The 26,649-nt window shown below is 33.2% G+C and overlaps 1 protein-coding gene across 3 annotated transcripts in view; it reads left to right on the top strand.

Moving 5' to 3' along the window:
• LOC311601646 (uncharacterized protein) overlaps window positions 1-26,649 on the top strand; it is a 339,815-nt gene that overhangs the window by 104,014 nt on the left and 209,152 nt on the right. For all 3 annotated transcript variants that reach the window (XM_084789248.1, XM_084789247.1, XM_084789246.1), the window contains exons 8-9: window positions 5,710-5,751; window positions 11,562-11,681. In XM_084789248.1, the coding sequence (XP_084645374.1) occupies window positions 5,710-5,751; window positions 11,562-11,681 (162 nt within the window). The remainder of the gene's footprint in view (window positions 1-5,709; window positions 5,752-11,561; window positions 11,682-26,649) is intronic.

The raw sequence follows: 26,649 nt of genomic DNA, 5'->3' as shown, positions 1-26,649 counted from the left end.
AGCCTTGGCTGTCCTAGACTCACTTTGTAGACCAGGCAGGCCTCGAACTCACAGAGATCTGCCTGCCTCTGCCTCCCAAGTGCTGGGATCAAAGGTGTGGGCCACCACGCCCGGCTTCCATCTCTTTCTAAAACAAAATAAAGAGTGGGTGCACATACACACACACACACACACACACACACACACACACACACACACACACACACACACACCACATACAAAAAGAGAGGGGGGAAGGGGCAGGGTCATTTGTATCTGTTTTATTTGCTCATCTACTCTTGAACATGAAGCTTGCCCTGGACTGTAGTTGATAATCACTGGTTCCCAATTACAGCAAATATTAATTGTAAATAGTTCCTAGGTTAGGACTGGGTTTTTGTGCCTGTTTCCATTCTCTGTGCTGTGATTTGTCTGGCTTGAACTGTGAAATTCTTGTGCATGCTCACACTTGCTGTAAGTTCATATGTGTTAGAAGATACTGTTTCGTTGGAGTTATCCACTACTGCTAGGCTCTTTCTGCCTCATCTTGCAAATAGATCTATGAGCTTTGAGAGAAGGAGGTTGATAAATTATTTTCCACTTAGGATTGAATACACCAAGTTCTCTTACTGTCTATATACCTTGTTCAGTTATAAATATTTGTGATAATTACCATCAACTGCAGGAAGAAATTTCTGATGATGGTTGAATAGTGTTGAATAGTTTGTGGGTAAAACAATATGCCATCAGAAATTGCTTTGCTGCAGGGTTCCTTCATCAAAATATCATTATTAGGTTTTCCCCTAGGCCTATGACATATCCAGTCTCAGGTTCTTAATCTCATTAATAATGTCAGGTGTAGTTTCTATTTGATGGGGTGGGTCTTAAATTCAATCAAAATGGGCTTAGTTAATACCATTTGTGTCACTATTGTACCAGTATATCTTGTAAGCTGTTAAATATTATAGGTGGCAGTGCTCATAGGTGGGTGAGAATGATGATTACTTTTATTCTCTGGTAGTGTGTATAGTGCTTAAAGGATAAAGCTTCTCATTGGCCAAGTGACAAATTTCTCTGTTTGATGATCTCTTCAACAGTAGAGTTTACTATCACTTTTTGTTTTCTTGATGGTATCTATTTCGGCTGGAGTGACAGAGAATCAATTCTCTAATTACTAAGAAATTTGAACATTTTTATATAAATATTACCCATTGGTCCTTTTGTTGAAAACTATTCATTCGCTCATTTATTGATTGGATCATTTAGATTTGTTTTGTGTTTTGATTTTTGAGATTGTTTTTTACATATTTTGGATATTAATCAGCTTTCAGATAAAGAGCTGGCAGATTTTTCTCCTATTCTACCTACTGGCTTTGTTTTAAAAGCTATGTGTTATGCTAGCTTTGATATGAACACCACCAGAAGCAAACATAACCCCTCTGTTCACAATAAATGAAGAAATATTATGTATTCATGAAGAATTATCTACCAACAATTTTTATTTCTGCAATTTCAAATGAGAGATCATGAAAGCAACTATAAATGAACTGCTTTTCAGTTATTAAAGATGAGAAATAAGTTGCTAAATATAATAAGCAAGAAGAAGCTATATTATAAAAACATAAAAAAGGGATCTGAAAACCATTATGAGAACAGGGAATTTGAGCTATTCAAATATTTGCTCACAGAATAATTTAAGTACATACTAAAATATTTAAAGGTAAAACACTTCAGAATGTGTTGTACATAAAAGATGCAAAATTAACTGGGTATTAGAATAACTGTTTTGTTTTGTTTTGGTTATTGGTTTTTCATACAGGATTTCTCTGTGTATGCTTGCCTGTCCTGAACTCACTTTGTAGACCAGGCTGGCCTCGAACTCACAGCAATCCGCCTGCCTCTGCCTCCTGAGTGCTGGGATTAAAGGTGTGCACCACCACGCCAGACTGGGATAACTGTTTTTAAAGCCAGCACTCAGGAAGCTGATACAGGAGAATCAATTTAAGACCAGTATAGGCTACAGAGCAAGTTCAAGATAATGTATACCACTATTGAGGTTAAAATGTTCAGCATTTTATGTCTTGTATAATTCTAATGCCATAACAACAACAACAACAACAACAACAACAACAACAACAAGTAACCTTAGTGAGGAAAGCATGTCAAAACTTGATATAAGAAATAACTAGGTAATATTTGTAAGATTTTATGTGTGTGTATGAAATGTGCCACTACTATACACAATAACATAAGAAATTTTCACATATACTGCTGCATAAATAAATCAATGTACAACATATTGTATAGACAAGTCTACAGTTTCTATTTACATGAAGTTCAAAAGCAAACAAAATTTAACTATGGCATATCTTTTGGCAGAATAGCTGTGTACTGTAAGAGAACCATAGGGCTCCTATGTACTGACAACATGTTTAATCTGAAGAATGCTATATGGGTGGTTCCATATGTAAAATTTCCTTTATTTCTCACTGTATATGTTATGCCATATCCCATAACACATTAAAGGTGATCTCAGAGAATGTGTCAGTGTGGCATATAAAACAATTTCTTTTTAATTTTTACTAAATATTTCTAACATCTGCATTTATATTATTACACTTACATAAAAGAACTACCTAAGCAAGAAGAACATTACATTCATAGTGTTTTGGCTGTATTTGGCAGCCTTAAAATATCTTTCCTATATTGGTGCATCTAATATTAATTATGAATGTCAATCAATATCATATATCATCTCTGTCAACTTAAAACATCGATCTAGACCTAAAAACATCTTAACCCTCAAACAACTAAGCTTAATTGTAAAACTAAACTATCTGCTCCTTAACCCCATCAGAGACTTGAGAAGGAATAAAATTAATTACCTGAGTAAACAGTAAGTGCAGGTTAGCAGCTTGCCAAATGAGAATATGACAGAGACAGGTTTGCTGCCTGAACAGTTATTCAAAACTCTCTATAATAATGGAGCATCATCTTCAGTCTTCTGGCCCAAAATATCTCACAGGCATATTTGTGAGGCATCAACTATTGAAAACTTGCTTACCCTGTCTTGGCAGAGTTTAGCTGTCGACACTTCCTGCATCCAATATTGCCCTTTTATTTTAGGCAGAATTCTGTCTGTGGTAGAAATGAGGACATTTTACCCAGTGGCTTGTTTGCCACATTTGGAGCCATTTACATAAGGTGGTTCTTTGATACTCATTATCTTCTTTGAGGTAGGCTGGGTGTTGCCAGGAGTTAACCTGTCTCATTGTAAATGGATCTTTGAAATACTAAAAACATCTTTAAATGCCATATTCTGTATGTCTCTTAGGTTTTTGAAGACCTTATCTAACTGTTTTATCTTATCTTTCTATAGAATCATATCTATCAGTTACACCTAGGATGTCTATTATTGTGATAAAAATAGTGAGATTAACAATATAAATTACCTGCCTCATCCCCTCACGATCCTCCTTCCCTCTCTCCCTCATTGCCTCTTGATCCCCACTCCCTCCCTCTCCCCTCTCTCTCCCTCCCCTAGTCAACAGAAAGGGGAGCCCCCCTTTCCTAACATCTAACCTCTACCTATCAAGTCTCATATGTACTACTTGTATCCTCTTTCTCTGTGATCTGGCAAGACCACCCTGCCAGGAAGAAGTGATCAAAGTTGCGGGTGGAGGGGGGCAGAATCCATGTCAGAAGTAGTCCCTACTCCCCATGGGTCAGACCCATAAGGAGACTGTGCTGCCTGTCTACTCTATCTGAGCAGATAGTCTAGTTCCACATCATACATGGCTTTGGTTGGTGTATCAGTATTTGTATTATGGTGTGGCTATCCTGTATTATGTGGCTAAACCCACATATGAACAAGTATATGCCATGTGTGTCTTTCTGGGTCTGGATTTCCTCACTCAGGATGAATTATCTTACAATAATTACTTTAATATTCTTATGAAAATAATTTTGACCTCATGAATACCCTGGAAAAGATATTGAGGATACATAGGCTTTTCCAATACACTTTAAGCAGCTAAACCTTAGTAACCATGAAAATAATAATAGAAGTTGGTATGGATAATAACTTAATCTAATTTGAATGATATAACTATTTAATAAGCACATTATTGGAGAATGAAAAGGTAAAATATATATGTAAAAAGAGAAAACACTTTAAATGACATAAATGAGATAATTACATTTACTTTAAATAGTTCAATATTAAAAGAAAAGGCCTTACAGCTGGATTAAAATGTATTTAAGATACTTTAAGAATTAGAGCAGATGCAGAGACTCATAGCCAAACACTAGGCAGAGACAGAGGAAGACAGGAGAAGAAAGGGAAGAAGGACTGCAGGAACCAAAGGAGTTGAAGATGCCCTGAGAATATGGCCCCCAGAATCAACTAAGAAGGGGTCCTTGGGACTCAGAGAGTGAAGCAGCAATCACAGAGCCTGTGTGGGTCCATCCTTTGTACATATGTTATGGTTGTGTAGCTTGATGTTCCTGTGGGACTCCCAACAATGGGAATGGATTTTTCTGACTCTTCTGTCTGCCTTTAAGACCCTTTTCCTCCTCCTACGTTGCCTCATCCAACCTTAATATGAGGGTTTGTGCTTAGTTTTATTGTAATTTGTTATGCCATACTCAGGAGACCTGCTTTGGTTTTTTAAAGGAAATGGAGAAGGAGTGGACCTGGGGGAGAGGGGAGGGACTGGAAGGAATGGAGCAAGGGGAAACTGTGGTCAAGATGCAGTGTGTGAGAGAACTATATATAATATATATGAAATTAAATTTTAAAAATTACAATCTAAACATAGGTATACTGAAATATTGAAACCAAGAAAGTGGAAAGGTTTTATTGTGTAAACTTAAATTGTGTGTCTTTCAGCAATTTAGAAGTTTCCTATCAATAGTATAGTGTGTAAGCCAGGAGAAAAAATAATGAATATGTCACGTGATTTCATTTACATGAAATACCAAACAAATTTAATTATAAGACAATTCAGAACACTGGTTATTACTAAGAGTATACTCTGGAGTAGTAGTATGAAGAGAACATTCTGCAGTTAGAAATGTTCTATAATTTATGTTTTAATTGTGCCGACATAATCCTATGTAAAATGTCATTAAGCTACATAGTTGTCAGGAGTGTGCTTATGTACTATGAATTAAGTAGTTTTAAAATATCTGTAATGAGCAGAAAAAGCATGGAAATGTTTATTTTTATAAATATTGACAGTTGAACACAATTATGATAGAAAATATGGGAAAGAAAAATTTCAGTATAAAGGTTTTAAGCTCATTGTTTTGTAGGAAAACTAAATTTGTATTGATTAAATAGATTTAAGTCAATTATCAGTGTTAAAACTTATATTCTAAGGATAACATTACAAGTATATAATGTATGGAACTAATGTGTGTAGGGGACTCAAGGAAAATGTTAACAGAATTTAAAGAATTTGAAAAATGGGTCTAAGAAAATAAAATCATAGTACATAAAAGATAAATTGGATGGTATATTTAGTCAAACTGTATTGGAATCACTATAAATGTGCATGGTAAGTGCAATCTGTCAAAAGATATGTTCAGATTGAGAATACATTTCCTTATTAAGGAATGAGAACAATATTAGAAATAAGGTTCATTGACATATATTCTGTTCCATTATATAAGTAAGTTTTATGTCAACAATGATCACTAATTTAAGTTTCTTTTTTTTTTTTGTAGTCTGATCTTAGCCATGAAAATGAATCTGATATAATAGATGTGGTAAGTGGCCTTTTAAGATTTTTTAAATGAAAATATTTTGTATCACTATATTGTTCATCATACTAGTGCAGTAAAAACTTTACTTACTTTACTACTCTGTATGAGTTATTTATATATAGTGAATATTTAAAGTATATTTTGATTCATTTTTGTGACATAAATATAGAGTTTGGTAAAATTAAATTAAATATTTTATACAAAATATTCTAGGTTATAAGAGCAAAACTGCAAAATAGAGTGAAGATTTCTGTTTTTTTTTAATTTTATTTTTTATTTTAATTTTTAAAATAATTTATTCAGATTACATCCTGATTGTTAGCCCCTCATTTGTATCTTACCATCCCACCTCCTTCCCTCCCTCTTTCACTCTATCCCCCTCCTCTAGACTGTGACAGAAGCTGACCGCCTCCTCAACCATATGATCACAGCCTAAATCTGATTTATTTATTAATATTTATGACTTTTTAAATAACTTCATAGACTGAAACTGTCTTTGTCATATACTGTACTTCAGAGGTTTTTGCTATCACCTCAGTAAGCAAGTGTTAATATACTTTATGCAAAAAGAGTTTATAGCAAATATTGTATTAGATGAACTCAATTTTCATAAAAGTTTCACTGTTATGGAACTTGTCTCTCATTTAGTTTCACTAAATAAAAATTTTATTCTATATCCATTTAAATACATACACTCAGTTTTGTTTAGGTTTATAGACTGCTTAAGATATATGTAGATCAAACAAATACAAACTTTAATTTTTCTCATTTAAAAATCAGCGTACTATTAATTTAAAAGAAGTTTGAGAAACTCAAACATGCATAATTATAGACGCCTTAATAGATTTTTAAAATTTTTTTGTTTTGTTTTATATTAATTTGGTTTCAGTTTTTTAAGATGGTGTTTCTCTGTCCTGGAACTCACTCTTTAGACCAGGCTCACCTCAAAATCAGAGATTTACCTGCCTCTAAATTCCAGAGTGCTGGGATTTAAGGTGTGCACCACCACTGCCCAGCTGTTTTTTTTTTTTTGTTTTTTTTTGGTTTTTTTTGCCATTGCTTAGTGGTTGTTTTAGGCCAAAGGAAGTCACTTAATAGCAATTTTATTCTTACCATGGTATCTAGTATAGAAATAGACCAAATTTTCTTTAAATTCGTTTTCCAATTTGCTGATATTTGAAAGTAATTTGTTTGGCTTTAAGACTTATTTCTTCTGTAAGTAAAAAATCTCCTCGTATGATATTAAAATATTAAGTATTATATTTACCTGTCAAAAGCAAAAGGCTTTAGGGTATTTCTCAAAGATAGATTTTGTAAAAAACAAAATTAAATGAGGCATGAGGACATGGAGATCAGAGCAGAAGAGGCATCCTTATTTTTTCTTATAAAATAATCTTCTAGGGAAAGGGGTATTTCTGTGTTAGAATGCTTGCCCAACATACATGTGCATGGCCCTAGATGGAACAAAAAATAAGAAGAAAAAAGGCCACTTTCCAGTTTTCCTTAGGGTAGCTATATATTTAATATCAATAAGAAATGAGGATCCTCTAACAGCGTATCTGAAAATAATGTGGAGGCTCTCTCTCCACAGTATATATTTTCTTTAAATTATTATTGAGGATTTTCATTAAATTTTCAAAGGAGAGCTTGTGTTTGAGATTACACTATGTTAAAAACTATACTAAAGGCTTCATTTATGTTCTTATACATTCCTCACATTTGTATAAGCTGGAAAGCTAAGCTACTGCATATGCATATGAATAGAGTTATAGTGTCTATTTCTTCTTAAATATGAAGAATCAGACTCTAAAATGCTTTTAAAATGTTTTAATAAGCACACATTTCCTATTATGTAATGTTTTATTAATGTTTGGGGGGTTGTTAAAGTACTCTTTTTTCTTTTCCACCCAATATTTTCTTTTTTTAATCATTCTTATTTTTTTCTCTTTTTACTTTTGCTTATTCTGTTGTTGTTTCTTATTATCATGTTTAGTACCATGTAGTAAAGCATTCATTGGAAATAAAGGACATGTTCATTGGCTTAAAAATGAACAAATTTTTAAAATATGTTTTCCCATGGGGGCACTAATTCTGAAAAAAATAGTGTGTCTTTAGGTACACTGCTTTAAACATAACTATTTCTTATCAATACATACTTCTTAAGAAATAGTTCTGACATTTTGTGGTAGATATATACAAGAAAGGCATTTAAATTTTTAAAAATTTATTTATTTATTTGCTTTACATCCTGATTGTAAATCCTTCCTCGCCCCTAGTCGCACCCTCCCTCCCTCTCCCTTATCCTCCTCCTCTATTCCTCAGAAGAGGAAAGCCCCCTTTCCCACCCACCCCAAGTGTTATCAGGACTGAGTGTGTCCTCTTCTCCTGTGCTCTTTCAAGGAAGTACTGCCAGGGGGAAGTGATTGAAAATCTGGCAAGAGAGTCCATATCAGAAAAGGCCCCCCATTTCCCCTTACTAGAGGATCCACATTGAAGCCTGAGCTGGCCATAGGCTACATTTTGCAGTGGGTTAGTTCCTGTCCATGCAAAGTCTTTGGCTGATGTTTCAGTCTCAGTAAGCCCCTCTGAGTCCTGGTTATTTGGCTCAATTGGTCTTCTTGTGAACCTCCTGTTACCTCCAGATCCTTTTATTCTCCCTCCCCCACCTTTCCACAAGGATCCATTCGCCCAACTGCCTACAAGATGTGCAGGGATATAGGGCAGATATAGCTGAAATTGAGGGAAGGTCTAACCAATGCCCATCCCTGCCTTAGGCCCACCCCATGGGAGAGAAACAACCCCTGACATTATTAAGGACTCTCTGCTATGCTTGCAGACAGGAGTCAAGCAGAGTTGTCCTCTGAGAGGCTCCACCTAGCAGTGCCCCGAATCAGATGCTGAGACTCACAGCAAAACATTGAAGGAGGCATTCTTATTTATCCTTATAGAATCATCTTCTAGGGCTAGGGATGGTTCTGTGTTAGAATGCTTCCCCAACATACATGAACATGGCCCTAGATTAAATTCTCAGCAATACAAAAACACCCCTGATCTTCTGTTTCAATTTACTTAGTTCTTTTCCCCATTTTAAAATTTACTTTACATCTCAGTCATAGCCCAGCATGTCAAATATCATCAGCAATGAGATCATCCTCTTCTCCTGTAGTCTAGTGCGGTAGCTCTACCAGGGGAAAGTGATAGAAAAGCAAGCAACAGAGTCCATGTGAGGGTCATCCCACATTCCCCTTACTAAGGGACACATATGAAGACTGAGCTGTTTATAAGGCCCTGGTTAGTTGGCTCTATTGGTCTTCTTATGGAGCTCCTGTGCCCTCTTAGTCCTTCTATACTTTCTCCAACTCTTCCAGAAGATTTACTGTGCTCCCCACAATGTTTGGACTGGGTCTCTGCATCTGTTTCCATCATCTGCTGGGTGGAACCACTCAGAGGACAGAAAGTCTGCAAGCACATAACAGAGTATGTTAACAGTGTCAGCGGTTGGCTCTCTCCGATGGAGTGAGTCTCAGATTGGGCCAAACATTGGTTGAAAATTTCCTCAATCTCTGTTTTATTTTTTGTCCCTGCATATCTTGTAGGCCAGGTAAGTTTTGGGTTGAAGTTTTTGTGGATAGGTTGGTGTTCTCCCTCCGCTAAGAGTCTCCTCTAGTTAGAGGGTGTACTCTCCACACTCCATAACCCTTGTTACTAGGAGTCTCAGCCAGAGTCACCCTCATATCCTCCCTGTAGCCTACCCTGTCATAGGTCTCCAGCTTGTCTCAGAAAAGCCCCTGCACAAGGTTTCTCTATTCTCCGGAAGCCCTCTGTTCTTCTGCCCCCCACTCTCCCTAGGTCTGATATTGACCCTCATTTCTCTTCGTGCTCCTTCTCTTACCCTGTTCTCTGTCTTTACCCACTTCTACTGTCTATTCTATTTGTACTTCTGAGTGAGATTTAAGCATTCTCCCTAGAGTCCTTCTTGTTACTTAATCTTCTTTGAGTCTGTGGATTGTAGCATGTTTATCTTGTGCTATATGGCTAAAACCCGCTTATAAGTGAGTACATACCATGTGTGTCTTTTTGAGTCTGGGCTACCTCTATCAGGATGATCTCCTCTAGTTCCATCCATTTGCCTTAATATTTCAATATTTCCTTGTTTTTAATAGCTGAATCGTATCCCATTGTGTAAATGTACCATAGTTTCTTTATCCATTCTTCGGTTGAGGGACATCTAGGTTGTTTCCAGTTTCTAGCTATTATGAATAAGGCGCTATGAATATAGATGAATAAATGTTCTTGTTGTATGCTGGGGCATCTTTCAGGTATATGCCCAGGAGTGGTATGTCTGAGTCTTGTGGTAGCACTATTCCCAGTTTCATGAGAAAGAGCCAGATTGATTTCCAGAGTTTTTGCATGAGTTTGCATTCCCAACAACAATGGAGGAGTGTTCCTTTTTCTCCATATCCTCCCCAACATGTGCTGTCACTTGAATTTTTATCTTAGCCATTCTTATATGTGTAAGGTGGAGTCTCAGAGTCATTTTGATTTTCATTTCCCTGGTGACTAAGGATGATGAACATTTCTTTAAGTGTTTCTTGGCCATTCTTCTGTTGAGAATTCTCTGTTAAGCTAGTTACCCCATTTTACTTGTATGTTAATATTTCTTCTTAGAAAAGTATAAACTTATACATACTAGGCTAAGGTATCATCTCTACGACTCAAGTTTTGTACCACCTCTGGTAAAATTAGCAATATGGAATAAAAACAAAATCTTTGACTAGGAAAACAGTGCATCATACAGAGAGCATGGCTGTGGAAAGGAAGTGTTTAGGCCTACCTTTAAATCACACAGCTCACTGACTCATTCTGCAGCACAGTTCTACCTCCTAAAGGTTTGATGGTCTTCTAAAAAGCATATCAGTTAGAGGAGTAGGTGGTCAAATGTATGAAATTATGGGGGAAATTTCCTTTTCAAAACTCAACAATGAAATTTCTTAATTGTCATTTAATAATCCACTTCTTTTAACTACATGATCTTGAAACATAAAAATTTGCTTTCCTTTAATGAATATTTAGTAAATGATATTATATCTGAAAATGAATATTTATGAAGGTATACAAAAGCTTTGCATAAAGTATATTTTGAAAGCAAGCTTGTTGGATGGATAAATAGGTATATCATAGTTACTTTTTTATTTTAATATGATACTATAACCAAGGAAATTTATATAAGAAACATTTTATTGTGGCCTTACAGTTTAAAAGGGTGAGTCCATGAACATCATGGGGCAGAGCATGGCAGCAGGTAGTCAGGACTGGTGTTGGAGCAGTATCTAGGACTGTATACCCTAATTCACAAGCATGATACAGAGAGAATTAACTGGGAATGATGTGGAGTTTTGAAATATTAAATGACACACCTCTTCCAACAAGTCCACACCTTGTAGTCCTACCAAAACAGTTGAATTAACTGTGGAACAAGCATTCAAATATTTGTGCTTACGAAGGCCATTCTTCCATGAAAATATTATTTTAAACCAATCCAACATTTATAATGTATTTTTACCCATTCTACACATCTTCTTATAGCCCATATCATAATTGAGAACATCTAAGAAAGTTGACAGTACATTTGACTCATTTTCCAAAATGTATTTGTTGGCCAATTGATGATGTTTTTTTTCCATTTTATGAATCTTACAGTTTCTTCTTGATATATACTTGTTTTAATGAAAACTATGGAAATTCCATACTAGCACTGGGTTAAAAACTGATGTATCATGTATCTTTTGTTTGTTTGTTTGTTTGTTTCTTAGTGCAAGGGTATGACTAAAATGTGTCACTACATAATTGCACTACCACCTGAACTTCCCAAACCGGAAATACAAGTTCCAGGAACTGTTTCCCATGGAGAGAGATCACATAGGATGCAAGTGGTAAGCAATTTTAAACAAAGATTTGTCATTAACATAAAGTATTGATAAAATATTTTAAAATGCTTTTCTCTAACAAAGATCACTTGGATATTTTGTTTCTTCTAAATTTTTGAGTAAATACTGTATGCAAAATAGTACACTTCATTTTGATGTAGACATTATATTAATTTTAAATAAATGTTTATATAATGGTGAATTTAAATACCAACTTTATTAATCATTAATATATTTTGAATGGCCATAAATTTCAGGTATTGAAAGTAAAGCTGATATAATTTTCTTAATATTCTGGTTATGGTGACTGTGCAATTCTGTAAAAGTAATGCTATTCTTAAATTACAGATGACTTATAACAAATTAAATTGTATGTTCCTACCAGTGTTTAGTTTGTGTGTGTGTGTGTGTGTGTGTGTGTGTGTGTGTGTGTGTGTTGTGTAAAATGAGTTTTCTCTCATGTTCCTGTTTCTGCTAGAATCAGACTTAATAATTTGTTTTCATTGCTGTTTTCTTATATAGGCTATATTGTATTTGTTATCTTCATTTCCTGAATTTTGTTATTAAAAGTTCTCCAAGTTTAAAGTGTTAAATGTTCATTTTAGAAAAATGTATATGACATAGAGTAACATTAAATATTTTACAATATTTAAGCATTTTCTTCTAGGCTATCTTCTTTATCTCTTAGTCTTTTGTTTATATTTTCTTATATACACATCTATATATAGTTTGATTATGTGTACATTTTTAAACTTGTGCTCAAATTACTTTAAATTTTTACTATATTGTTCTTATCAAGTCATTTTATATTGATACTTTACCAGTACATACCGAGATGTGAGCCTGAACACATAATACTTCCTCCCTAATTTTTACCATTCACACATATAAAATATTGGAGTTGATAATGACAAAACAGGTCATTTACAGTTCTGTAATCTTATTTCTTTCCATAGTGACCTGTCACACAAATTATTATGTGTATTGTTTTAGTGATTAATTCCTAGCATGGTTTATTGTTTTAGTGATTAATTCCTAGCATGGAAATGGATTTTTGTGATTTTAATTAAAATTATTCTTACAAGTGAGTTTGTTTCATCAGAGTTAAGAAGAAAATGATAGCAATATGGCATATAAGAGATGGCTCAATGGTTAAGAGTGCTGCCTGCTCTTCCAAAGGTCCTGAGTTCAATTCCCAACAACCACATGGTGACTCATAACCATTTGTAATGTGATATGGTGCCCTCTTCTGGCCTGCAAGAGTACATATAGGCAGAGTACTGTATACATAATAATAAAATAAATCTTTAAAAAATAAATTTATAATAACTATTGATAAATTATATACAAATTGAATATTCATAATGAGAGAAATCACAAAAATTAATTTTTAAAGTTGTTAAATATTGCCCAAAAATACTCTCAGGGCCTTGAATATTCCACATAATATACTCTTAGGGCCTTGAAGGTGGCGTGTTCCAGACAGGGTTCTAAAACTTAGCTTCATTGGCTTCATGGTAATTTCATCTTTGAAATTAGGCGTGTTTTTTACTTTCCCTACTTTTCTATGGCTCCACTTCTTATCTTAACAGTTATTCTGTTTCTATGGACACAAGTATCCTGAAAGAAGAAATCAACCCTGGAAGTCAAACGTAAATACTGCATAGATAAGGCTTTTGTGTTGGCAAGGACTATATTAAGCTAGCCTTGTTTCCTCTATATCAGCTACTTGAAGGATCCTTGCTATATCTCATTATGCACTGACTATTGAAGTTATAATAATTTACAGTGGTTAAAAAAATAGACAATTGTTTACTGCTTTTTGTTTTAGGTTGTTTGTTTGTTTGTGTGATATGGTCTCATGTAACCTAGGTTGGTCTTTGAAAATGTTATAGATTGTAGGCTGGCCTTAAACTTCCTGTTTCCACTTCCTGCTTGCTAGGATTTTAGGTTTGTGTTATCATGTCTTGTTTACTAGTGGATGGCTAAAGAAACCTAACCACAAATACGAACATTTCTTGACTCCTATTAGAACAAGTAACATGTTTTCTACCTTGTCTGGGAATGGTATTTTATTTTATTTTATCATTTTATGTTATGTTATATTATACTTTGGCATTATGTGTTCCAACATCTCATCAAACTCATCTTCCTCTAAGATGCCTTGTTTCTTCCACTTTTTGCACACTTGATGTATAGATAACTATGACTACCTAATCAAGGATTATGAAGGGTAAATCTTTTGTTGTAATATTTACAAATTTTTACACGTCTGAGATTTGTATTCTATGATAGTTTTCTTGATAGTTTTCTCAAGTCTTTGGTGACCATTGCAATTTTTTGAATCATTAATGATACTGAAGTTATTTATAAAACATATTCCAAGAATATATGTTGATTATCAACATCAATAATTAAAAAATATTAGAGGCAAAAGTTTAACTGTATTTTAAAATTTTATTATTTAATCTTCTAACCATAGATGTGGCTATAAACGTGCTTTGTTGAAGAATCCAGTTGGCCATAAAAAAAGATTAGCTTAGAAATGATTAGGTAGCCGGGAAGTTTAGGCTTACTGTGCAACAAACAAAACAAAATTAAGATACAGTCCAATTAATAAAGTAAATTAAAAGCTTATTCAGTGATTTTTAATATTTAAAAATTCAATAGGCTACTCCATGGGCTTCTCTATTGTGGGCATATTTACAAGTTAAGGAAATGTGTGCTGATATGTTGAAGTACTGCATGACTATAAGGTATTTTTTATATAAAATGCGCCATCTAAAATAAGAATGTTTCATATCTCCAAAATTTGTTATTACACTACATTATGGGAATTTAGAATCTAATGTGAAAAAGAAGCTCACTCTTTTAGGATTTCAGATTTTGTTTTCATATTACAATGGAAAATAATGAATTAAGTTACAAACTTTTAAAACTTAAATGTACTATTGCTACTGAAAAGGAAACGTTTAGAGTTACTTAGCTGACATCTTGTTTTTATTCAAGTAGTAAGATTTAGGAGATGAAGTAGGAGCACACAATCAGACACTAGGCTTTCTGAATACTAGATGGCAGTAACTCTTGGATAAATAAAATTGATGTATTCATAGTAGTAGCTGGTCTGGATAACACAAATATTCTAAATTATTCCCATTAGAACATATTATGTGATATCTCAGATTTATTTTTTACACTGAAAAATCTCCTTTATTTATCTAACCAACCAGTAAAGCCTTTTTACAATTTTCTTATATAACCTTCTATAAATATTCTAATGTATATAAGTAGAGCTAACTCTAAGTCTCCAGAGAACAAGTTACCATGTGATGCCCAACCCCAGATGATACATCTACACTACAATTACTGTACCTATGGATCAGGGATCATAACAAGAGGGAGGAAAATATTAAGAGTCAGATTTATCTTTTTAAAGTATAGATTTTTGAATTTACAGAATAGCTTTCCATTTTTTTATTCCCTTCATACTGATTGTTACTTATTATAATTCATGGTTATACTTCATGGTCTTATGTCCTCACTTCAAGTAGTCTATAACCAGTGACTTGTCAACCCACAATATTTCTTCTAGTTCTATAAGAATTACCAGTAGTTGCTGATTATATGGGTGAAATTTAAAGAATGTGCACAATCTTAAAGACAGCCTCATACCATTTTTTTTCACTAAGAGATTATCTTTCATTTCATATCTTTGTCAATTTTAAATATTTGTATTACTGCACAATTTACACTTTCAATCAACATTTCATTTGAAATGCATACCATCATCCAATTTTGTCCTCAAAACAACTCAGTAATAGGTTGAGTAATTATTCCACCTACTTAAAATATTTTAAACTAAATCTCAGATACAAAATATGCCCTTCCGTACCCTTTCTTATGACTAATACTTATCAAGTTCCATTGAATCATCCATTTCATCTGTTGATACATTAAGTCACCTGTGGTCAGTTGTCTTGTCTCAGAATCTAACTCAAAATTTAACCACTCTTCAAAAATGGCCCCCTATCGAACTCCAGTATTTATTCAATATCAGCATATGGCCTTCTTTTCCTCTTCAACCAAAATATTTGACTACAATGAAGTTTTCAGAATGCTTTCAATAATGATGAACTTCTCATTGATTATTACACTTTTGACTGAGAACAACCAGAAAAGCTTGATAAATTAAAAATCTACAGAGGCATTGAAGAGCTAAAAGACTTTGAAAAACAATGGGGCCAATGCGTTGAAGGAAAGAAAGCTTAGACTATAAAGCAGTGCAATCCAGAAGACAATGACATCGGAAGTGAAGAAATGCTGTTTATAAAACAAACAGACAGACAAAAGCCTGGAAGTACTGAAAGGAAATAACTGCAAACATAGAATTCTATGTCCTTTAAAAATATCCTGCAAACTGAATGTGAATAAAAACTTTTTGGACCAAAAAATGTTGAGAATTTATTACCAACACATGCAAATTAAAGGTTGTTCTTCAAAAGAAGAAAATGATCTCAGATGGAAATCTCGGGGATGCAGAAAGGAATGAAGAACAGCAAAAATGGTAAATATTTATGTAAATCTAAATTATATTTTCTGTGCAAAATGATAACAATGATATGGGCTTAAAAGATGTAGAAATTAAGCTCATTATAATCCAGATAAAAAGGAGGGGAGGAGGATGAATAGAGTTTAAGTTTTCTGTTATCTTTGAGTTATTCAAGAAATGAAAATGTGTTTTTTGAAGCCAAAGGATGCTTGTGATAATCCTAAAAGAAACACAAATGATTTACAGCTAATAGTAGGGTAAGACAAGAATACTTGAAAACACTTCTCAGGGTGTCAAATTGAAACCCAAATATACCAAATATAACTTTAAGTGCAAAAAGATTCTTGGTAGGAAAAACACTACTTAAAAGAGACACACCTAAAATTATGCTATTTTAAAAGGAAAATTATATGAAAGATGTGCTAATATACAAAAGGTTGGCGAATCAAATATATATATTTAAATTTAAAATTAATAGATATTAAGAATATTATTTTGCCAGAATGCTTAAAAAATTAAATTTGTATGAATATAGTATAGGCACAATTTTAAAAGTGTAAATCTCTCCAGCTACAAAAGTACTATACTTAGGTACAAACATTACTTCTCTCTTTTACAGAGAAAGATACTTTTCTTCATATCTAAATATAATTCTTTAAATCTCTCATGTCTTCCAGTCCGTGTTTTCTTTCTATTTTTGCTTATGTCTTGGATTCTTTTCTCATTTATCTGATCCTTGCATTCCACTATATAGGCATACTTATTTTTGGCCTTACTCTAAAATAAAATAGTTCTTGGTTCTCTTTCTTCTAATTATTTCTTTGTACCTCTTCTTTACTTTTAAGCTAATGTTTCTAGACTGACAATCTGATATAATTCTATAACCTCCTATTTACTGCTCATCTCATAGAAATCAAATTCTGCAACAACTGTTCTACAAACTGTTCAACTTCAGTATGCCTCTTTATTATTTTTAATGAAGTTGATCATTACTCTTTAAAACTGTATTAAACCAGTTTTGTGAGGCTGTAGTCTCTGAATTTTTCTAAAAGTTATCTGGACAGGTTTCTTAGTTCTATTTATTGAATCTCATTTATTTTAAATATAAATGTTAGATTCCTCTTCTAGTTTGTCCTGAGGTGTTTGTTTTACCTCTGCTCTAGTTGCATTATTATATTGCAAGGTATAAAGTTTGGACTGTGTAGTCAGAAACAGTAGAGACACTTGTTAAAATGCATTTTCTTGAAATTTTCACCCTGACTAAATCAGAATGTACAAGAATGGGGAAAGAAATCTGTAATTTATAGCAAATTCTTGTTGTTTCTGATTAATTATTTGCATAATAAGAAACTAATAAAAATCACACTCTTGTCTTGTTTTGTTTTATTTTTTACATTGTCTTAATACTGATAACAGATACTTAATTGATTTTAAATGGTTGACTTTCATATCATGTCAATTTTTTAAAAACAGGAAAGACACATAAATAAATGCAATTTTCATTTTTCTTTCATGAATTTAGTCAGATTAATTTCATTCATTTTTATCATATTTAAATATATTCTACTTGTAAATATATAAACTATATCTTTTTTACATATTATTTTTCTTTCTATACACATGAAAAGCAAAGATATTTTGTAAATGTTGGAACTAGGATTCACAATTTAACACTTACCTAGCTCCACACCATTAATAATAGTTAATAAATCACCACTACCACTTGCCTAGCTCCACACCACTAATAATAGTTAGTAGATCACCACTACCACCACCTCAATCACTATCATTATAATGGACAAAGTAAAATATCATCTACTAGCAGATTTATTTTTCTTGGCTGTGGGTTACATGGACATGTGATAAAATTGGTGACCCATTACATCACTAAGTACTTAAGTAAATGAACTTTGCCAGTCAGTTCTAAAATCATCTTAGCATTGATAACCCTACCTTTTTATCTTGCTCACCGCTTATCTGATTCTACAACACAACATCTCACTCAAAACCTTGTTTTGTTTTGTTTTTCAAGACAAGGTTTCTCTGTATAGTCCTGGCTATCCTGGAAATTCACTCTGTAGACCAAGATGGCCTTGACAGAGATCCACCTGTCTCTGTCTCCTATGTGCTGAGATTTCAGGGTGCACCACTATACCTAATCTACTCAAGACATTTTTGTAAACATTTTCAGTAAGAACTATGAACACTTAAAATATTCTCCTTTTTAATAAATTTATGCTGTGAATGACTTTAAACAAGTGGAAATGTCTCATAAAATATCATGGGGAAGTATCAGAGACAAGTGTGAATTTTATTATTGGCAGATTTTAATCATCAAATTTTTCCATGCCTCAGTTATACTGTGCACATCTTAATTGTCAGAAAAGTCTATAAACTTAAGTTCTGTCATTGTTTTCTTTTAAATACAAAGTATTCAAAAGATGATGATGATTTAAATGGTTCCCTCAGATAATAAATTTGGAAATGAGGTTTTTAGCCATTCTCTTTGAAGAAAATGTTCAGAGGAGACATGTGTTAATAATGCCAACCAACCAACAATCTTATTTTATTCAGTAATGACTATGGAATGGTGAAAAAAACCTCAGAGAGTCATGAATTTAATTCCACAAAACCAAAAGGCAAGAAAACTTTTTAGATGTTGGAGAAATGCTAAAGAGACTATACAAAAATAGCTTTAGTAAGCTGTATTGGTACACGTGAGTACATGTTTGGCTTTCAAAATTGGCTCTTACACAGGGAAAGACAGCACTATCTGTTGCAGGAGACACAGGCTCAAGTAGGAACAAAGTGACCATCATAGTTAGGCAAGTAGTCCTACTTGTACTAGAAAAAAAGATTTACTTCGTTGAATGAGTGTATTTAAGAGCTGGCACCAAAGTTGTGGGTGGTAAATAATATCTCAACAAGCAAGAGGAATTTATGTCAGACTTTAAAAATAATTATACATAGAGAATGTTCCAGTGCCTTTTGACTTAGAACTATGTTTTTTGCTCAAACAGATAGTAAATTGTCCTGAAGTTTAAACTTTTTCATAGTTATTGTAAAGATGGCTGCATTTATCCTGAAAATATTATCGTAAGGTCACAGGCACCATGTTAGAGTTTAAATCTGTTAGTGTATGGAGTTAGATGAAGTCAGCTGTAGGGGATTTTGTAGCTCCCAGTAGTAACTGTCGGTTGCCATACCCGTCTTTCTCCAGCAGCTATCAACTTCCAGTACAGTTCCTCAGAAATTATTGATTTATTTAAATAAAAGAAGAAGAAAAAGAAGACATCAAGTTGGGAGAGGAACATGTTGGGTGGTTTAATGGAGTAAATTGGGAGAGAGAATTGTCATATTTCATTGTATATATGTATGAATTTCCCAAGAATAAAAACTATAATAGAAGTAGTAACTATCAATTTTTATTAAAGTTGCTATAATTTAGTGATGTAATAAAATATATTTCTAGGATAGCTATGAAGCTTAATAGTTTAGAAATACTTCGATTAGTCTTTTTTAATGGGGTTCCAGAATCAATTAGACTCACATACATGCCTGCTGCTCATTAATGATTGGTAAAGCATGAAGATGGAGAATAGCTACAAAGACTCAGCATATGTTTATGTGTTGCAAAATAGTTATTTTGGCACATTTGGTATCTTAATTGGTTGCATGACTTTAATAACAATTAATCAATCAGAATTTTTCAATAAATTGATGAAAATTTAATGTTTATATGCTTCTGATCTAAAAAAATGATATATAAACATTCAGCAAAAGAATAAATTCATTATTTTTGCTCTTCTGAGCAGAAAGCTACATATCAACTCCTTCTGAATTTTCTATTTAAATAAAAATTTTCTTACCTGATTGTTATTTTCAGTACTATAGTAATGAGTACTAAAAACTTTGATCATTAAAAACAAAACAAAACAAAAACCAAGGACAATGCATGTAGTAAATCTAGAACCTCTACTCAGATCTAGCCAATGGACAGCGCATTCTCCACAGTTATGTGGAGAACAGGGACTAACTCTGACATGAACTCTGGTGCCCCCTATTTGACCACTTCCCATTGGTGGGGAGACCTGGTGACACTCAGAGGAAGAGTAAGCAGGCTACCAAGATGAGACCTGATAGACTGTGATCATATGGTTGGGGAGGAGGTCCCCTTCTGTCACAGACCTAGGGAAGGGGAATGGGATGAAAGGGGGAGGGAGAGGGCAACAGTAAGATACAAGTGCGGGGGATAACAATTGAGATGTAATCTGAATAAATTACTTAAATAAAAAGAAGCTTGGATCACTATTCATATTTTATAAGGAGCTTTTGAGACATATATTCCTAACAAAGCAATTGTGTATGTTTTGAACTTTTGATTTCTTTGTTGGCTAAAGGAAAATATATTTGGGGATCTAAAAAGGCTTTTATATAGCTAATCACAACAAATCAATTTCTCTACTCGAATTACAAAAATAGACTATTGAGATGTAACAAGAATAAATTAATAAAGGAGGGAAAAAAATAAAAGGCAATTAAAAGAGGTAATGATTGAAACAAAAAACAAAAAACAAAAATAGATTATATAAAAATTGTAGTTCTCTCTATAAAGCCAACATCGGATTAGATGAAGCTTAAAAATCCAACAAGTCTCTTTAATAAATTTAACTTTCTAGAAAACCAATTTGGATTTTCCTTTTGTTTTTACAAAAAGTTATTATATTTAACTATGGCCTAAATGGAAGAACTCAATTTTATGTACCAAGTTCAACAACTTGCATGTGTTATTCAACAACTTTAGCCTATTTCTCCGCTTTTATCATAGTTATTGTAAGTATGATTCCATTGCGTTAGTCTGTCATTTGTGCTGACAATATTTTTAAGTAGACATTTTCCCTTGAGTTCAACAAAGAGAAAGGATTATTAGAGGTGGGTTTTGTACTTTATAAATGAATGTCCATTGGATATGATCATAAGATTATTTTGTAAATTCTAGTCGTAATAGTTGTCACAGTACCAATATCATGAAATAAACTAAATAAAATATTCTTTCACTTATGTAGGTCAGCAATTACATCAGACAAAGCCTGTTCTTCTTGATATAAATTGCTGACCTGTTATGCATTTATTTAGTTTAAGTAGAATTAGTCTGAAAGCAAAATGAATTTAGAGGTTGTGTGAGGCTCTTACTTTACTAATTTGGAAAATAGAATTAGACAATCAACATTCAAAGAAAGGAGATAGAATATGATTAAAAGGACTGATGTCTGCTTTGAATGTTGGATAAAGTCCCTTATCACATATAATACAATTATATCTAATATCTAACAGTTATTATATCCTTGTTAAGAGCTTGTTTATGCCCACCATCAGTTTGATTTTATATTGTTTCCATTATCTCAGTAAAGCTCACACCTGAAAGAAACATTCTGATTTGTGTATTATACATAAAGAATACATTTTTCTTGGTAAATGACTCTGCAATAACAATTCTCATATAAAAGACAATAACTAGGAACTGGTAAGGTAGCTGATCTGATAAAGGGATTGTATTGAAAGCTTGAATACCTCATTTCAATCCTCAGAACCCATATAAAAAAGCTGATTTTAAAACAAACATGTATGTGATGACTGGATCCCTGAAACTCAGTTACCAGTCAGTTTAGCCTACCCAGTGAAGCCAATGAAAGATTGTATCTCAAAAAAGGCTAGATCCTAAGGAGCATAAATTGAGGTTGTTCCTGCCCTCCACAACACAGCAACATACACACCTTCTCCGCGCGCATACACACACACACACACACACACACACACACACACACACACACAAACACATGAACATGCTTACAAATATACATAAAAGCAATAGCTAATATGTCCTTTTGTTTCATATTTGACCAGAATTTCTTGGAATCGGTGTAATGGCACAAAATAAACCAGTTAGTAATTTCATCTCTTAGGATTTGTCCTACGTAGATACTCATATACTATTTCATTCAATGTGCAAATTAAAGGAGCCTATATCTTCATTAGCACATTATTGCATGAGGAAAATATAGTATTATACAGAATGAGATTATGTGAGGTCAAAAGAATAGTGGAATCATTAAATTTGCAGGAAAATTAATGAATCTGGAGATTATTATATTAAGTAACAATGCTTCATGTTTTATCTCATCTATAGATCCTAGTGTTTAATTTATATGTTTGTGTATTTGTATGGGTATAAATCATTAATCTAGAGAGGAGATCATAAGAAAAAAGTCTTAAAAGTGGAGATTCATAAAAAGAGATTAATATAAATATACATATAATAAAGGTGAATGGATGACTACTAAGGAAAGAATGGTAAGAGGCTGGACAGGTTAAGGGAAAGGAGTAATGGAAAGGATCAGCAATAAAAGTATATCTGAAAGTGGTATAATGACACTCTCTATATGATATTTAAAAATAAATGTAAAAAATAGGATAAATACATGTTTAAAATATTTATCAACATTTGTTTTGCAGATAAATATTTCTCAAAAACTACTTTGATTGCATAAACAACCAGATATGTATCTGTGTCAATCTGAATTTATATCTATCTATCTATCTATCTATCTATCTATCTATCTATCTATATGCCTATAGTTAATTTAAATCTTAAAATGAAATTATCTTCTCTGTTTTGGTTTAGCCAAAATAATTAAATCGTGTTTCTATCTGTTTTTGTATATTTCCTATCATATAATGTTGAATTTCAGGTTTTTATGATAAAGTAATCAATTTTTGTTGCATATAACTACATTAAAAAAGTATATAAGATCTCATATATTCAAAATTTTATTTAAACATGTAGTCAGTTTTTTTTAATTATTGAGAAGTTTTACCACAAAGTTGTGTAATCCTTTTTAAATTATTTTATTAACTTTACATTCTGGTCCATAGTCCCCTTCCTCCTCTCTTCCAAGTCCCACTCTCTATCCCTCTTTTCCAAAGGGGAGCCCCATCCATCCACCCACGCCAGCTCATCAAGTTGTATCAAGACTGTGTGTGTCCTCTTCCCCTGTGACCTGGAAAGGCATCCCTGCTAGGGGGAAATAATTGAAAAGCTGTTAAGAGAGTCCATGTCAGAGACAGCCCCTATTCTCCTTACTAGAGGCCCTACATGAAGCCTGAACTTCCTATCCACTATATCTGTATAGAGCACCTAGGTTTAGTTCATGCCTGGTCCTTGGTTGGTGCTTTAGTCTCCTCAAGTCTCTTAAGGCCCTGGTTAGTTGGCTTTGTTGGTCTTCTTGTGGAATCCCTGTAAATATGCCAGAATTTCCACTACCACAATCTTCATTCTTCATATATTTTAGTTTTTTTATGTTCACGCAGTGTTCAGAAATTTAGTAGCCTGTTACTAAGCCAACTCTATAAAGAAAGAACAGCTATGTTTTACATATTGTAGATGTAGAAACTGAGTCAAATATAAGGTGAAAAGCCTTAGTAAATACAGAACTTACAGGTATGTCCATCTTTTATCTCTTGATAAAATAGTCAAATTGCGCAGTGCTAAAATATAGTTTTATGACTAGTAGAAAATTGTGATTAAATATGCTTTATTTGGAGACACATAATATTTAAATATCCATATACCCTAACCACTGGATACTAGTAGCAGTTCCCCAGTTATGATAATCAAAACTCTCAAAACATGCCAAATATCCCAAAGATAAAATTAATTATAAGTTAGAAAGTTTAACTGTAGAGATAGAGAGGATTTTTAAATAGCAAACTATTCTAGAATCACAATTGTTGCGGGATTGTTTTCTAAGACACCATTTTGCAAAACAAGTTGTAACTGAACACTTTGGGCATGAGGCTCAAAGTGGACTCTGCAGTGGAGTTTCCGTTTAAGGACTAGGTGATGCCATAGATATATAGAAAACTGAATAGTGGAGACTTTGGGAAGAATTGAATGAAAGCCCTTTCTTTAAAGTCTCAGAAGAGAGAGGTTTCGTGTAGTTAAGCTGTCTCCTAGTCCCCTGCAGGAGTCAAGGAAGAAGAGGTGTCTTGCTTTGACAAAAAAGAACATACTAGTCTGAGGATGAATTTAGTTAAGATGTGCACATTATATTCCTGCATCACAATTGGAAGCCTGCTAATTAATATCCCTGAGTCTGAATCTGTAAACTTCCTTGGAGAAGTGAGAATAACACCTTCCATTCTATTGGAATCAAGTCATCTAGGAAGCCCTGTATGTAGTTAGAAATTTACAGAGCACTCTTGGTAGCGTGCTTATTTGCCCTTATAGCAGCTGTGTCTGTAAGAAAAGAGTTTTCTGTATGTGGTCATGGCTTGATTAGCACTTAGCTGAAAAATCTAACTGTGCTTTACAAAATAAAAGCTTGTGATTTTGCTAGAAATATATATATATATATATATATATATATATATATATATATATATATATATATCCTTATACCTCTAATCAAAGCAAAGTTTATTCACAAATTGTAGTGTTTATTACCAACCAGTCAATTTCATAACCTACTGCGTTAGTTTCACTATTCAACAATCAATTAGGAAGCATGTCTATTAAAATGCATATGTTTGTAGTTTGTCCCTAAAAGGAAGGACAACAGTCTAATTTCTCCCATTGTTCCTGTGACAGGCTAACAATTTATATTAAACTATGAGACAAAGGCCAGAAGATACATACATTTATGTGTGAGGGCATTTAACCACTTCAACAGAACCTTCGGGGAGGGATAGACAACAGAATGTTAAGGTGCTTCCCTTATCCCACTCTACTGGTTGCTCCTATTCTCAGCATGGAAGAGTACAAACATACCCCTTGTATTTAGATATTTTATCAGCTTTTTTTTTTTTAGCTCCTAAGACCATTCTCTTTTGTTTTGATATTACTGCTATAGACACAAGTGAACGTCCTTTGGCCTGTTAGCAGAATGAATTCAGGAGTAAACATGTGATATTTACATCAAACAATGCAGTAGGACAGACTCTGAAATCAGAACTGTACATCACATTATTTCTATTTCTCCATGATCAATTGTAAAGGAAGTTCTTGGAATTTATTTATTAAATAATTCATAAAATTTGTATAAACAGAATAGAAGGAAGCTGCACAAAAAAGTGGAAATCAGTTTGAGCAACATTGTATTTGTAACTGTTACATTTTTTATTTTTATATTAGTACAGTTAAAGAAAATAAATAAATACACCAAATGTAGGAACACATGTTATAATTTTGTTGTCCTAGAGATCCATGCAATATACTTATATGCCAGGAAAAAATCTGAATTAACAGGCCTTATCAGATTCTTGTAAGTTTATTTTCATTAGATCATATGCTTTTGTTCTTTTTTTATCCTACTGTTCTTAAAATTAGAAAAGCTAACTCAGTTAGAATGATAAACTTTAAGACTAGGCCTGGTATTTGGAAAGGTGGGAAATAGAGATTGTTATACATTGCTTCTAGGAATAACTGAAGTCAAAATTGTACTTGGCAGTGTCAAAGTTGCAGAGTAATAACTTTATAACTTAAAAAGTCTGCCTTGTTTCTGTGCCACTATAGACTAGGAAATGTAAAAAGGTACTTGCTTTTGATCCATTTTGTAGCTAAGTAACACTCCAACCATTAACTGCCTAACAGAGCTGAAGTAAATAATTTCATTTTAGAGAGGACGTGGTTTTCAAGGCTGTTGGGCAAAACACATGGTCAAAAGAGCTGAAACAGGGATCCTTAGGCTACTGGAAATAAATTTAATGGGAACATAATGATGCTATCTTCTTATGTCCTTTGCTGTGTTCAGCATCACTTTGATGATTTTATTATGTCTTCTTGAAATTGTGTTTGGTTGGAAACACAAAAACCTATTATGTCTAGAAGTATGCCTAATCACTCACTAGCTTGTGTGTGTTCATTATTTATAATTTTCAGGTAGAGAAAATACTCTTCAACTGTATACCTAGGTATGTAGTTTTAACATAAATATAGTCATTGTCAAAGAATAAAAGGATCATTAATTCATCCAGGGAAATTACCTTTAATGATAAGATGTTCAATTTGAAAGCCCAAATGTAGGTGTAAATGGCATATTGAAGTACTAATGGCAGTAGTTCTTTAGCCAAATAAAATTAGTTTTGGTTATGTGAGACCAATATGCATTCTCTTTGTATTGTACACAGCAGATAAATGAAAACATGACAATACAGAAAAAATGAAAAAAGCTTATCTTTGGTATTTTTTTCATAGAAATTTCTGGAAGCCAACTCAAAATGACTTTTAAGCAGGTATCAAATAAAACAGCTTTTCAGACTTTTAAATATACATCTAGAGAAGCCTTGGTAATAAATGATCAAAAGTGAAATACTTATAAGTCACTAGCACAATCTATTTATGAAATACTTAATCTGATCTTTTGAAAC

This window comes from Acomys minous (genome assembly GCF_964271855.1).
Source record: "Acomys minous genome assembly, chromosome: 7".
In the NCBI taxonomy this organism is placed as follows: domain Eukaryota; kingdom Metazoa; phylum Chordata; class Mammalia; order Rodentia; family Muridae; genus Acomys; species Acomys minous.
The sequence above is the reverse complement of the archived record's forward strand: the minus strand, read 5'-3'. Positions and strand labels throughout refer to the sequence as shown.